This window comes from Phoca vitulina, unplaced genomic scaffold, assembly GCF_004348235.1.
Source record: "Phoca vitulina isolate PV1807 unplaced genomic scaffold, GSC_HSeal_1.0 scaffold81, whole genome shotgun sequence".
Taxonomy (NCBI): Eukaryota; Metazoa; Chordata; class Mammalia; order Carnivora; family Phocidae; genus Phoca; species Phoca vitulina.
The window spans coordinates 5,988,649-6,002,564 of NW_022589784.1; the positions used below are offsets into that span (position 1 = coordinate 5,988,649).

The 13,916-nt window shown below is 52.0% G+C and overlaps 1 protein-coding gene across 2 annotated transcripts in view; it reads right to left on the bottom strand.

The window, feature by feature from the left end:
• The window catches only part of ARHGEF18 (Rho/Rac guanine nucleotide exchange factor 18), a 52,600-nt gene that overhangs the window by 12,500 nt on the left and 26,184 nt on the right, over positions 1 to 13,916 (bottom strand). The window contains exons 2-8 of one of the 2 annotated variants that reach the window (XM_032394931.1): positions 6,755 to 6,893; positions 5,826 to 5,938; positions 5,528 to 5,668; positions 3,802 to 4,052; positions 2,746 to 2,871; positions 1,331 to 1,448; positions 416 to 664 (exon numbers count right to left, since the gene is read on the bottom strand). In XM_032394931.1, the coding sequence (XP_032250822.1) occupies positions 416 to 664; positions 1,331 to 1,448; positions 2,746 to 2,871; positions 3,802 to 4,052; positions 5,528 to 5,668; positions 5,826 to 5,938; positions 6,755 to 6,822 (1,066 nt within the window). In that variant the 5' untranslated portion in view covers positions 6,823 to 6,893. Of the gene's footprint in view, positions 1 to 415; positions 665 to 1,330; positions 1,449 to 2,745; positions 2,872 to 3,801; positions 4,053 to 5,527; positions 5,669 to 5,825; positions 5,939 to 6,754; positions 7,298 to 13,916 lie in introns of those variants that run through there. The other variant, XM_032394930.1, reaches the window with a different exon arrangement.

Here is a 13,916-nt window from a genome sequence, read left to right on the forward strand (position 1 = left end):
GATTTTGGAGGTGGGGCTCGAAGGACACCCCGAGCAGTGAGGGGGATGCTCGTGGACACTGAGGTCAGCGGTCCGGGTGGTGCGTCTACCCACACGGGGGCCCTTCAGTGGCTGCTTGTTTGGTATCCCGGGGCCTCTGACAAACCTGGGGTGTCCCGATGCCTGGGGTTTCTGCTCAGGAGTCCAGGGCTCAGTGTGATCTAGTGGCCCTCCTGGTGGGTGCCACAGCACCTCAAAGCTCGAGAAAGAGGGTGCTGTCTCATCCTTCCCACACTCCTGCCTGCCTGTCTCATTCTGACTCGGCGTGCAAAGCCCCTTCGGCCCCGGCGCAGCCAGGCCGGCACCCGCTCATGCAGAATGGCGCCGCTGATCCGGGAGGGCCCCCCCCCAGCAGAGGCGAGGGCCAGGCCTTTACCTTTCAGGCGCCCCGACGTGGTCTTCCAGCACAGCGTGCCCTCCAGGTGGAGCCGCCGCTGCAGCATGTCCTCCTTGCGGAAGGTCAGCCCGTTCTTGAGCTTGCTGGAGGACTTCATGTCCATCTTCCCCGCGATCTCCCGGAGGCGCTGGCCCTTCTCGGACTCGCTGACCTTGGCATCCACTTGGGAGATGATGTCCTTGATGAGGTTCAGGGCCTGGGTCAGGTCTCTGTAGTCCTCGGTGCCAGCTGCCACACACAGCAGACTTAGTGCTTTCCTTCGCCCCTTCCACCAAGCCGGTGCAAGGGGACACGCGCTGGGGCCTAGGAGGGCTGTTCCCTGAAGCCACTGCGCAGAGGGCCCTCAAGAATCCACCTTCCAACTCGGATCTCTGGAGATGTAAACGCTTCTCCAAATGAAATGCGGCAGCCCGGCCTTTGGTTTTTGCCAAGACAGAGCTTCCACTGAACGCAATGAGAGCCCTGCATAGCCCTGCTCTCCATAAAACACTCCCTCCTCCTCCCAGGGCCCGAATCTCCTGGAGGTGGTGGAGGATGGTCAGGCGTGGTCAGGCCCTGGCCTCTGAGAACTCTAGGCTGGGCTGTGTGCCCTGTTTCCTCCACCCTCCAGGCACACAACATAAAGGCCATCTCTGTGTCTGGATCAACATTAATCTACTCCCCCGATAATGACCCAGGGCCTTCTTTGGCCCTGCCTGCGGGGTAATAGTGGGCAAATAAGACCTGGCACCCCATCTTTCTTGGGTCGGAGACCCCAGCACTTAGCATGAATCCAGACAACCAGGGACGGAGCACAGAAGGGCGCTTATCCAATCCACTGCTAAAATGGGGCAGAAAGAGACCGCCCCGGAAAGCAGCAACCAACGGGCAGGGCAGCGAGGAAAGCTACTTTACCTTCTGTGTTCTGAATAACGCGCTCCACCAGGACAGGGTACTTGGTTATGCGCTGAGTGACCAGAAGGATACACTCCTGCACGCCAAGCCGCCTCACGATGGAGAAGTTGCCAATTTTCTATGACATGGAAAACAAAATGCCCTGTTGGCATCTTAGCTTGTGCCAACTCAGCTGGAGGCTTCTCCCTTTCTCAGCTCAGCAGGACCTTTTCAAGCATTCAGTGGAAGTAGGGCCTTGCCTGCTGTATGTAGAAAGGCCACAGAAGTAAAGGCAGCCCCCCTGCCCCAAGTAAAACCCATTAAGAAGAAACCAGAACCAGCCAGGGAGGTGGGAGGGAATCACCTGGAGAGCTGTGTATCGCGGCTGCGTGCACACCCCCCCCCCCCCCCCCGCATATCCACACACGAAAACCCTGACGGCTGTCAGAACCCTCTGGAACTACACTGAGCCTGTGCCCGAGTCAGCCCCCTGCTGGCTCCTGATGCACACCTCTGGCTAAGGACCCAGAAGGCCGTCATCCAAAGCCATTTCTCGGCAGGGCGGAGAGCGGTTTCCGGTACCCTCCAGAGCATTCCACACATTCCGCTTCCCTGCTCCCCCTGCACCCACACACTCCAGGAATGCCAACAATTGTGAGAGCCACTTCTGAGCAGGACCAGCAGAGCACTGCGGGGTTTGCGAGCTTCCAGGGCCAACCCCAGAGCGACCCTCTCCCTTTTATGTCTATCCACTGCAATGGTAAGGGAGCAGAATTTGAAAACCTGTCCTTCTTAACTCTAGACCGTTAGTTATTGGCTATCGCTTCAAATTAAAGTCCCCGGGGACCAAGCAGCACTGATGGGGCGGCTGCAGGACTCATGCCGACAGCCAAGTGGCCTTGACCCAGGTATGCTTTCAAGGATGCCGGAGGCAGGGCCTTGCCCAACCTGGTGGACTCAGGCTGGATGCTGTGTTTTTGGGTCTGGGCTTTGAGCACCTGCACACTGTTAGGCAGAAGGCAGGTGTGGGTTATTTCGCAGGCCCGGGGGAATGGGGGGGGGGCAAGTGGGGACCGGAGTGGGAAGGAGGTGAGGGAGGGGCAGATCCCAGGGCAGGTGGCCCCTTGAAACGACACTTGCGTCCCCTCGGCAGTCTGAGGAATGAGGGCCAGCAGGTTCCACGCTAGGGCCTGTTGGTGCGGCCGAGAACGAAGGTGTGTTTTGCTTTGTTCTACATCTGGACTTCCCTGATGTGTTCTGAACAAGTTTGTGGTGGAAGAAGGAAACAAAAACCTGAAAATCGCTGGTTTATAACAGGTACCTTATAATCTTAAGCTCTCCCAGAGCCTATAGTCCTGTGGAAAACAACCTCCAGCAAAGAGGATACATTTTTTAATTAAGAAAAATTTCTTCTTTCTTTCTTTTTTTTTTTTTACCTTGATCAGGTTTTGAAATTTCTTGTTTTGCTGCAGCAGCAACTTGTAATGACTGACGGCCTCGTTGTGGCCACTACAAAAGACACCGTATTTTTCTTTCATTCTGTCCCCATTTTCGCCGGAGAACTGCAGAAAGACAACAGGGATGTTAGTGGAAAGGAGCAGGGGAACCGCCGGGGAGTGCGCTCGTCTGGCTCAGCTGACTCTACTAAAATACGTCTCAAATAAACCTGTGCCTCCACTTTCTTAGAATCTGACAAGCACTCAGGCAGGGAAATGCTTCAGTTCCGGGCGGGGGGCGGCGCTCTCGTCACAAGGTACAATAAGGAAGAGAAGAAAACTTTCTAATGGGCTTTAGCTGTAAAACTTCCTGCAGTCCAAGAAGGAGAACATTTATGCTGAAGAATGTTAGAAATATTTAAAAGCTGGGCCCCTGGGTGGCTCAGTCGTTAAGCGTCTGCCTTCGGCTCAGGTCACGATCCCAGGTCCTGGGATCGAGCCCCGCATCGGGCTCCCTGCTCAGCGGGAAGTCTGCTTCTCCCTCTCCCTCTGCTCCTCCTCGATAGGGCGCTCTCTCTCTCTCTCTCTCTCACTCAAATAAATAAATAAAATCTTAAAAAAAAAAAAGCAAAAGGGGCATTCTTTTAATTAACTCTAATGAGCTGACTCTGGATGCCTGGAGCGCTCTGAGGTCAGACAAGGAGTTCTGGGCCCCCTCTCTCAACTTTGGCCTAGGCTCGGAAGTCGACTCAGAAGTCAATTCAGGGCTGGCACCCTTTACCACAGGCCTGCTTCGAACAGCCAAAAACACGGAGGTCAAACCAGAAAAACAAAAACAAGGAGCCCAGCCGAGCAACCAAAGAGCAGCCCAGAATGCGACGGTGGCGAGTGTCTGCGCAGGTGTGTTCGGCACTTAGGCCTCTGTGTTTCCGAAAGGCCGGGGGCCGCGGTCCGCTAGAGGCTTCTGATAAACAGGCCATGTTCTTTTCACGATTGCATGGAACAGAGATGAGGCAGGGGCTCCCCCAGGCCCGGTGCCCGTGCTGGCATGCCCACCTGCTGCACCAGGAGGTCCCCGATTTTCTGGATGATGTAGTTGCGGTCACTGCCCTCCTCCAGGGACTCCTGGCGGCGCTCCTTCAGCCGAGACAGGAAGTGGCTGTGCATGTCGAGCAGCTCGTCCACACACGGGAAGAGGCGGCCGATGGCCTTGCTGCTGAACTGAAGCTCATCCTGCAGGGCCCTGGAGTAGACCTTCAGCATGATCTTGAGAGTCCGGACGTGGTGCATCTCCGTCTGCACCAGCTCTGCGGGGACACGGACCAAAGGACTGACCCGCTTCGCCCCTCCCGCGGCCCACGACGGCACGTGTGCGAACCGCCTGCCCACCGGGCGCCTGGCTGGCTTCTACCCTGGTGGTCTTACTGCCTGGGGGGCGGGCCTCCCATCCCCCAGGGGCCCCAGGGTAAGGGAGCAGCAAGGGCCGGAGTGACTCAGGATGTGTCCTGGGACCTCCCATTCACAAGAGGATTTCAGGCCTGAAGACATTTCGAGGCTGTTTTAAGCAGGAAGATTGTTCTGGTGAACACCACTCCTTGGGATGGGAAACTCACACGCCTGTGCAGGCCAGTGACCAGACCCGGACTATAACCAATGAAAAAGCAGAGTTCAAGCGAAGAATTTAATTCTCTGGTAAAAGGCAGGGACAGATCAGGTTTCGTGTTGGAGTTTAGCTGTTGTTCAAATCAAGGCCTGGAAGCGGCTAGAGACCACACACAGGTCAGCAGAGCCAGGCCTGGGGCCACCAGCCATGGGGGCCGGACGCGGCCTGTGTTTGCCCAGACGGTGAGACAACCTGGCAAAGGGCTGCCCGGATGGAAGCATCCAGCCCGGTCGGCTCCGTCCCTCCCTGCAGGATCTCTGCCCTGGGCCCGGAGCCCTGAGGCGAAGCATCCATAGGGCTCTCCTCCTGCCCACACCCCGATCTACTCCGGCCTGGGCAGAAAGCTCAGGGTGTGAAACGTGGAGGGACGCAGGGGTCAGTGGACCCCAGTGGAAAGTGAAGACACTGATATGCCAGAACCTTCTCACGGAGCACCGATGAGGGACAGAAAATATCTCCTGGGGCGACAACACTGTCAGTCTTGGGGAATGATTCCCACGGAAAGAGAATCATAAGAACAAGTAAGGGCTTTCGGGAGAGAAAGGCCTCAGATTCCAGTGAGGGTGTCTTGGGCCTTTGTCATCCTGCTTATGGGGGTCCAGAGGCCTGGAGGGACATACGTGGGGCCCGCAACATGGCAACTGGCCCGGGGATGGGCTCTGTGTCCGAAAGCTATGGTTTGCACAGTGACTTGTAACCTCCCATCTGAGGAGAATGGCTGCCCACGGCCAGGGTGTCCACCCTGGAGCCAGTGCTTTGTCATATGCCCCCCAAGTCCCCTAGTCACAGCCACCCCAGACCTGTCTGTGGTCACCACGGATGGCTGGGATGGGCCCAGGATAGTCTTCTGTCTTGGGGTCACCAGCAGGGTCAGGATGAGTCAGGACTGGGCGTTCAGCCACACTCGTCCTCAGGGACGGGTTCTCACAAAGCCCTCCCAGGCCACCTCTTCCCTCACTGGGAAGGCAGGGCTGCCCTGGGGAGCAGGTGAGTGGGACCCATAGTCTCAGCGGGAAGCCTGAGGTCTCAGTGGAGCCCAGACTCCTAGGTGCAACCAATCAGAACAAAGGCAGGAAAGAAGCAAGTGGAAGGTCAGTGTGACGGCACAGAACTTCTTACCATAGAGCACATCCTGCCTCTTTACCACCTCTTTCTTTTGTTTCTTTGCGTATGCTGCGTCCACGGAAAGGCTCCAGGACTCAGCCTCGAAATCGCGGGCGTCTGCCTCGATCTCACTCCTCAGCGAGGCTGTGTAGGGGTCTGAGGGGGGAGTAAGAGGTCGCTGCTCAGGGCCGGAGCCTCGCTGGCTCTGGGCCGCCCCAGCCAGCGTCCCATGGACACACGGACGTGGGTCCCAGCCCTTCCCAGTGTGGGTGGAGACCGAGGGACATCCGTGAAAGAATCGAGGGGACTGTACCTTCTACAAAAATGGGCTCGGCATTCGAAGCCGTAAGTGAGAGAGAGTCCTCAGCTGCCTGCTTAAATTTTAAAAATACAGAGTCGGCTTCATCCATCTCTCCTGTGACTGGTCTAAATAAGAATCATAAAAATAATTATTCTAAAAAATTGAGTTAAACACACACACACACATATTCCATGAAGGCAAGTCTATCTGAGAACTTTCTGGATTTCAATATAAACTTTGTCACAGATCATTTGTAAAAATTAGGAGACTATCTGTCCACATCACGTCAGGACTTCCTCCATCATAACTAACTTCAATCCAATGTCCAGGCATGTTCTAAGGGTGCGTTAAATCGTATGCTTCCTTTAACGGCCACCAGAGCCCACCGGAGCCCCTGGACTACTTTCTAGCAAGAGTTGGGTGGACACAGCCACACTCAGTCGAGGGTGGAGGGAGAGCCCTTTCTTAGTGGAAGAAGATAATCAGCCCCTTTCCGCACCAACCCGTACAAGGACCACCACAAGGACATTCGTTAGCGTTAGGTTTTCCACCCGGAACACTGCTGAGTAGAGGATTACGGGAACCACCTCCAAGTCCTTAGAGGACAAGGGTAAGGCAGAAATAACGGGATGCTACCTCCATGGCAACCTCAGTGGGACTTCTAGCATCATCTCCAGCACAGACAGGAACCCTGTCCAAGGGCCCTTCGAGAGTATGAAACAAACTGCCTCCCAACGGCCAGGTACGCCCAGAACACACGGGGTTTCAATAAAGAAGAGGATCGAATCTCCGAAGCAAGTGTTAATAGGAATTTCACGGTGTGGCTGGGGGCCAACGAGCAGGTTCACACGGACCTGAGGGTCTCCCTTCGGAGAGCCACATCCTGCTCCCTCCCTCCCTCCCTCCACGGGCACCTGGCGCAGGGCCAGGACCCCACTTACCCAAGCTGTATCCCCGTTCCCGCCGGGCTGGGTGCTGGCTGCGGCCCCCCCTTCTGTGAGACCATCATGCCGACATTCCTGGACAGGGCTGGGCTGCCATCAGACAAGAGGGTGGCCCTCGGGTGTTCCTTCAGGGACGCTGCGACAGAGGCAAACACAGAGTTGGTGCTGAGAAAGTGGGCAGGGTAGCGGAGGTGGCCTGTCCGAAAGCCCCGTTCCGACTGTGGCCGGAGCACGGACAGGATCTTGGAGGTCAGCAGCTCGTTATCTAGAAAGACATTCTCGCTCCATTTCCGAGGAAAAGAGCTGCAGAAAGACAGCTCGGGGTGGCCGCGGAGCGTGCTGTCTCTGTCACCGCTTTTGGAATGCGTGTTCCCCATGTTCACGATCGCGGCTCCGAGACCCAGCGCGCTGCGAGGCCGGGCCGTGCCGTTTTTATACCTCCGTGTGATCCTTCTAGAAATGTAAAGCTGCGTCTTCTCCTACTGTATTGGCTGAGACAGCGGGTCTGGAGGGCAGGAAATTGGTCCCCACTGTGACCATTTAGTTGGAAATCGCACAGTATCTTCTTCTTTGGTAAAATAACAACAACAAAAAAAATCCCGACACCCCTTCCATCTTGGCAGGGGGTAAAAAAGCAGAGAGGAGTTTAGATTCACTGTCAATAATCTAAGATCACTAAATAGGGAGCTCTGCGCTTGGTGTGGCTCATGTCGACATCTCTCTCTCTCTCTCTCACACACACACACACACACACACACACGACTGTAATTAACCTGAGATCAGATGTCAGGATGACTCTGAGACCCAGAGACCACAGGGCATGATGTACGGCCACATAGGCCCCTGATCCTAAGTACACTAATAGAATCTGAGCACCACAGTGGACAAGAGGGGCTGATCCTATTTTATACAAGGATTGTAAGCCAACCTAAAACACATCGGGGGCTCCAGAGGGTTCTTTGCACTCTTCCGCTCATTAAGGTAGGAACTGAGATAGTAGGACGCGTGTACGCTCTGATCACCTTTCCCTCTGATGGAAAGATGAAACTCAGAAAGCCAAACTGTCAACCTCTCCAATTTGACAAATCCAGTCTGGTTGGGACGCGCTGCTTGGCTCGCTCATTCTCAGGGTGAAAACCACACTTGAAAGCGCTCCTCCAGGCAAGGATAACCAGCAGCGTTAGGACGAGATCTGTCCACTAGCCTTTCCGACCTGGCTCCTGGGTCCCCAGTGCACCCACCCATTTCTGTCACACAGGTAAAGCAGTGGGGACTGTGGTTCTCTGCAGCATGCAGACCATCACCTTTGGGGCGGGGGGTAAGGAACCAGCACTGGAGGAAAATGAATGTACTTCTCTCAAGAGCTTTTCTGGGGAGTGGGATTCAACATTCTGAGAGGTTTGTTTTTTTTTTTTTTTTAAGATCTTATTTATTTATTTGAGAGAGAGAGAGAGAGCACAAGCAGGCACGCGGCAGGCAGAGGGAGAGGGAGAAGCAGGCTCCCCCTTGGAGCAGGGAGCAGCGGGGCTCGATCCCAGGACCCTGGATCATGACCTGAGCCGAAGGCAGACGCTTCACCGGCTGAGCCACCCCCAGTCGGGGCCTCCCGACTTCTTGTGAATCTTAAACGATTTCAAAATAAAAAGCTGCAGCTGATTCTCAGTATTCACTGTCACGATGTTCCGCAAAGTTGCAGTGGATACTGAAATTAGCCAGGGCCGTATCACTGCTCCTAGTGGAGACCCAAAGTTGTGCTTCTGGGAGCTTCTGCCTACACTTCCATCAACCCATCCATATGTAACCTTGTTTAATGTGTGTTTCTCTTGAAAGACACCTTATTTAATATATACTACTGATCTATTACCATTGAACTCATGGTCACTAGGACAACAACACAGGCCTGAATGGAGCGTATCTAACACGTGGATTTTCTCTGTCCGAGGCTTCACAGCCTTCTTGCACTTAGTAATGCCAGACGGCCCTTCAGCACAATGCTTGGGGGCCATTTCAAGCAGCCCAATCACCCACGGAGAGCACAAAAATGTGAAGAACATGGCATTAACCACACTGCAAACAGGACACTTGTCTACAGTACGAGCTGGAACAAGAAGGCAGGGTGTGACCTTGTCTGGCCTCAACTGGCAACATGCATGTCGGGTGACTCATATTTTTCACTGCACATGCCCGCACAGGACCGTGACGGCCCCACGGTTGTGGATTTGGGGTCACAGATAAATTTTAGTGAGTAGGTACGCTTGCAAATACAGAATCCGCGAATAAAGGAGGACTCACCGTATACAAGAAAGGTGTCAAGTGAGAAATTATCATGATGTTTTAGAACGCCCTTGTTTGCTCAAATACATAAGATATTTCTTTAGAGCACTGATAGTCTTTGTATTGCTTTATGAGTTACACACATATGCCCCAAAAGGATCCGAGCTGGGGGGGCTTCTTACAGGTAAACATAATGCCGTTCATTTGGCAGCCATATGGCCTCCTGGGAAAAATCGTTTTTTTTCCCTGGAGGGTCTAGCCACCACTGCTCCTCTCAAACTACTTAAGACTTTTTAAATAAGGGGTGGACAATCACTAATCGAGTCTTTCTGTAACTTGTACACAAGTTGGTGGCTCTGGCACAGACCAGCCGTTTCAACCATGTCTTTCTATTCTCTATTTTTGATGATCTGACATCTGGGCCCTTGCTGACCCAGGAAAGCCTGCCCCTCCCAGGGCTGGCGGATTCCTAGAGCTCAGGAAGGACTCACTTGCAAGAGCGCCTTTCACATGCAAACCCACCAATCCAGAGCCCACACTCCGAACCCCTCCTCTGTGGGGCTCTCGCACTCAGGGCCACCGTCCCCTTGCCCTGATCACCCCCGGGGGCAGGTGCCGGGCAACTAGGGACAGCCCCTACGCCCCAGAGCCCACTGAGATTTTTCAAACTAGCCAGTCCTCAGCCTGTTTACTCTGCCCCACCCGTTCCTCGCCACAGAAACCACAGCAAAGGCTCTTGCCCACGTTTTCCCATCATGCCCTCTGGCTCCTGACTGACCCCAGGGCCTGCCCCTGTGGCCCTCCGTGGCGTGTCTTGCCTCCCACTCCGAGAGGACTGTGAGTACAAACTTTTCCTCTCCTGGCAGTCATATGCATACCGGCACGGTTTACCATACCTGGCTAAAGCAAATCCTGGATACCCTCAAACACCAGGCACCCAGGGGCCTAGAGGTCTGCCTGCCAGGGCTGGGAGCCTCGAACATCCTCCGGGGGGAATTTTCCTACATCTAGACACAGGGAAATCGTGGGACGGCTGGTGGGAAGGCACAATGGCATAGCACTCTGGAAAACTAGTGGTTCTTCAAACGGTTAAGCAGAGTCGCCCTACGCTCCCGTGGTTCCACTCCTGGGTATATGCCCAAGAGAAGCGATAAGGTATGGCCACACAAATACCTGCACATACATGCTCCCAGTAGCATAATTCACAACAGCCCAACACGGAAACGACCCCAGACGTCTGCCAACCGAAGGACAGAGAAACACAATTGTGGTCTGTTCATACAACGGACTATTATTCGGCCATAACAGGAAGGAAGCCCTGATTCAGGCTATCATGTGGACGAACCTAGAAAATCTGCTGCGTGGCAGAGGGCCGACACAAAAGACCACAGACTGTAGGAGCCCGCCTCTAGGAAATGGGCGCAGCAGGCAAATCCAAGGAGACAGGAGGTAGTCGTGTAGGACTGGGGGGGAGAATGGAGGGTGATGGCTAATGGGTAGAGGTTTCTCTTGGGGGTACCAGTGCTCATCGTGGGGACTGTGGCTCTACGAAAAGCCACTGCATGGCACACTTAACTGGGGGGATCATACGGTATGTGAGTCCCAGCTCAGTAAAGTTATCAAACAAATGAATAAACCCCGTGAGGCAGAGCCATCTTTCTGCAGGAGCAGAACTCAGCGTGAGCCGGTCCTCTGCCCTTGGCTCTCAGAGCGACAGGAATATGTACTCATCCTGCCATCATGTTTTCTGAAAGCCGGCAGCCATGGGACGGATGGGCAGTGGCGCGGTGCTGGGATCCGGGCCACGGTGCGGGGTTCGGCACGTGGCCGCCTAGCGCCGTCTGCACCCCCACGAAAAGTGGCTTCAGAGCCTAATTAGCACTGTCTGCCCACTGCTGAGAGGGGGCATCGATCGGCGCGCACCGGGCCTGCCGCAGAGACTATCTGCCACAGAGCCATTTCTGCAAGGGGACCCAGGGAAGAGGCAGGGAAAAAAATAAGAAGCAAGCAGAGAAAATGGAAAAAAAGTTCTTTGCCCGAGGGGGGAAAAAATACACGCTGTTCTCAGCAACACAGACAGCCGCCTGTTCTCATGACGATTATTCTTTAAAACCTATTTTGTCTTGGTGTCTTGAAGAGTGGTCTCTGTGAGCACTAAGGACGACTAAGCCTGAGTGACAGGTATCAGGATCCCACTTACACATCCCGGGGATATCATGGGCTCGGTTCCAGACCCACCACAATAAAGTGGGTCACAGGAATTTTCTGGTTTCCCAGTGCCTGTAAAAGTTATGTTCACACTATGCTGTAGGCTATTAAGTGTGCAATAGCATTATTTCTAAAAAGACACTATCCATCCCTTAATTAAAAAACACATTTAAAAAAAGATTTTTATTTTTAAGTAATCTCCATACCCAATGTGGGGCTCAAACTCACAACTCTGAGATCAAGAGTCACGTGCTCCACTGACTGAGCCAGCCAGGTGCCCTCAAAAACACTTTATTGTTAAAAAAATATATTTAAATTTATGTATTTATTTGAGAGAGAGAGTGCATGAGCAGGAAGGGCAGGGGGATGGGGAGAATCTGAAGGAGACTCTGTGCTAAGCACCAAGCCCAACATGGGGCTCAATCTCACGACCCTGAGATCAAAACCTGAGCTGAAACTAGGAGTCGGCTGCCCAACTGACTGTGCTACCCAGGCGCCCCTTAAAGAAACACTTTATTGTTGGGGCGCCTGGGTGGCTCAGTTGGTTAAGCATCTGACTCTTGATTTTTGCCCAGGTCATGATTTCCAGTCATGGGATCAAGCCCTACATTGGGCTCCGCGCTCAGTAGAGTCTGCTTGGGATTTCTTTCTCTTCCTACTCCTCTGCCCCTTCCCCTGCTCATGCTCGCGCGCTCTCTCTCTCAAATAAATAAATAAAATCTTAAAAAAAAAAAAGGCAACAAACCCACACACTTTATTGTTAAAAAGGCTAACCATCACCTGAGCTTCCAGAGTCGTAATCACAGATCACAGATCACCATGACAAATAGAGTAAAGAAAAAGTTTAAAATAGTGTGAGAATTACCAAAATGTGACAGAGACACAAAGTGAAGAAAAATGGCTTGGTCAGACTTGCTTGCTGATGCCAGCTTGCCACAAATCTTCAATTTGTAAAAAACACGTTATCTGCAAAGTGCAATAAAACGAGATATTCCCATACTTTACTCGAGCATCAGACCCCACACTGCGAAGCTCAGTTCAGAGGGGCTAATTTCCAGCATAGTTATACTCCCAGCATGACCCCGGTCTCTCATAGGTCCTTTAGGCTACAGACTTTTCCTGGATACACAAGCACAACCCATTAGCTCTGGTAGGAATCATAAGGGCTCACAAGGAAAATTCATTAACGAGACTTCATAGTTACACGCCTGCTGAAAGTCCTTTTTCAAGGCAGCCCAATATGACATATCCAGTGAGCATCTTAATTGGCTTTAAACTGTCCTTTATAATCTAGAAGCACATTTGTTTCTAAAAATACCGACTTTGCAGCAAGAATTTTATATTTTCAATGGCAGATTCCTCCAGCTGCTCAATGGGAAAGCAACTGGAAACATCTTTTGAAGGCAGCTGGGCCCTGGCACAGAAGTCCCCCCCACCCCCATTTTCTGCAAAAGGCCACACAAAGGGACCAGCCAAGTGGCAGCTTTAGGTGGGAATGGCCTTCCCCAGCTGCACAGCAGTTTTAAAATAACTGCTACTTTCTCATATTTACTGAGGTCCTGTGTCCCCGTCCCTGCCCCCATTCTTTGTCTCAGTGAAGACTTTGCTTTCAGGCGGAGATTGCCGCCTGTCTCTGGAGAGTTCTAGCAAGCACGCGCTTCGGGCAAGTGTTCGAGAGACAATTAAGAGAATCTGAGACAAAATGAAGTTTTCAGTTCACAGTTCCTGGCTTTCCAGCCACCTGAGAATAGACTAAATCGATGCCAAGACAACTCATTGATTTCTCTGCCCTGCTTCATTTTGACGTTACACAAGCAAGATGGTATAAAGATGAATAAAACTATAGAAGACAAAGAGACACAACACAACAAAAAACCTTAACCCGGTGCCTCAGGGGACAAAGGGGAAAAAAAAAAGCATCTTGGGGCTTAGAAGGTATGTGTGAGCCAGAAGGAATACTCTTCCTAAACCTGGTGTTACCCAATAAAAATCATTCACGAGCCTTCTACTCCCAAATTATGTCAAACCCAGCAAACGCCATAAAAAAAAAAAAAAAAAAATGTGCTCATCTTCTTGACTATGTGTGCAGAAAACTTAAAAATCACAAAAAAGGCATAAAAGTAGAAATAATCCATAATGCCGCCACCCACAGTTAATTGCCCCTGGTATAAATGGTTTTGTAAGTTGAGAAATAATGTTTAATAGTGAGTGATCTTAAGATCTGGGTTCAAAAAATCCCTTCCATACAGCAAAAGAATAATGTTAATAGCACATACGTATCTTTTGCATGAATACCATGCAGGAAATGTGGGTCATTTACTTGTGATATACTTGTGAATTACAATACTACAAAATATTCTGTATTACTATTCTGTGGATAATTTTGGAAATTAAAAATAGAGAGGACAATAATGCCTATGTGCCTGGGGATAAAAATGACCCGCAACCTGAACTTCATGTTTTTCACAAACAGAAACTCAAAGTGGACCAGACTGAAATGAAAAATGTAACACTATAAAATGTTTCACAGGAAACAAAGGATACAACCTTCAGGAACTAAGGCTTGGTTCATGAAGAGTTCTTTGGTAAGACACTGAAAGTCTGATCCACAAAAGACAAAAAAAAAAAAAAAAAAAAACCCTAACAACAAAAAACCTCTAAATTGACTTCATCATAA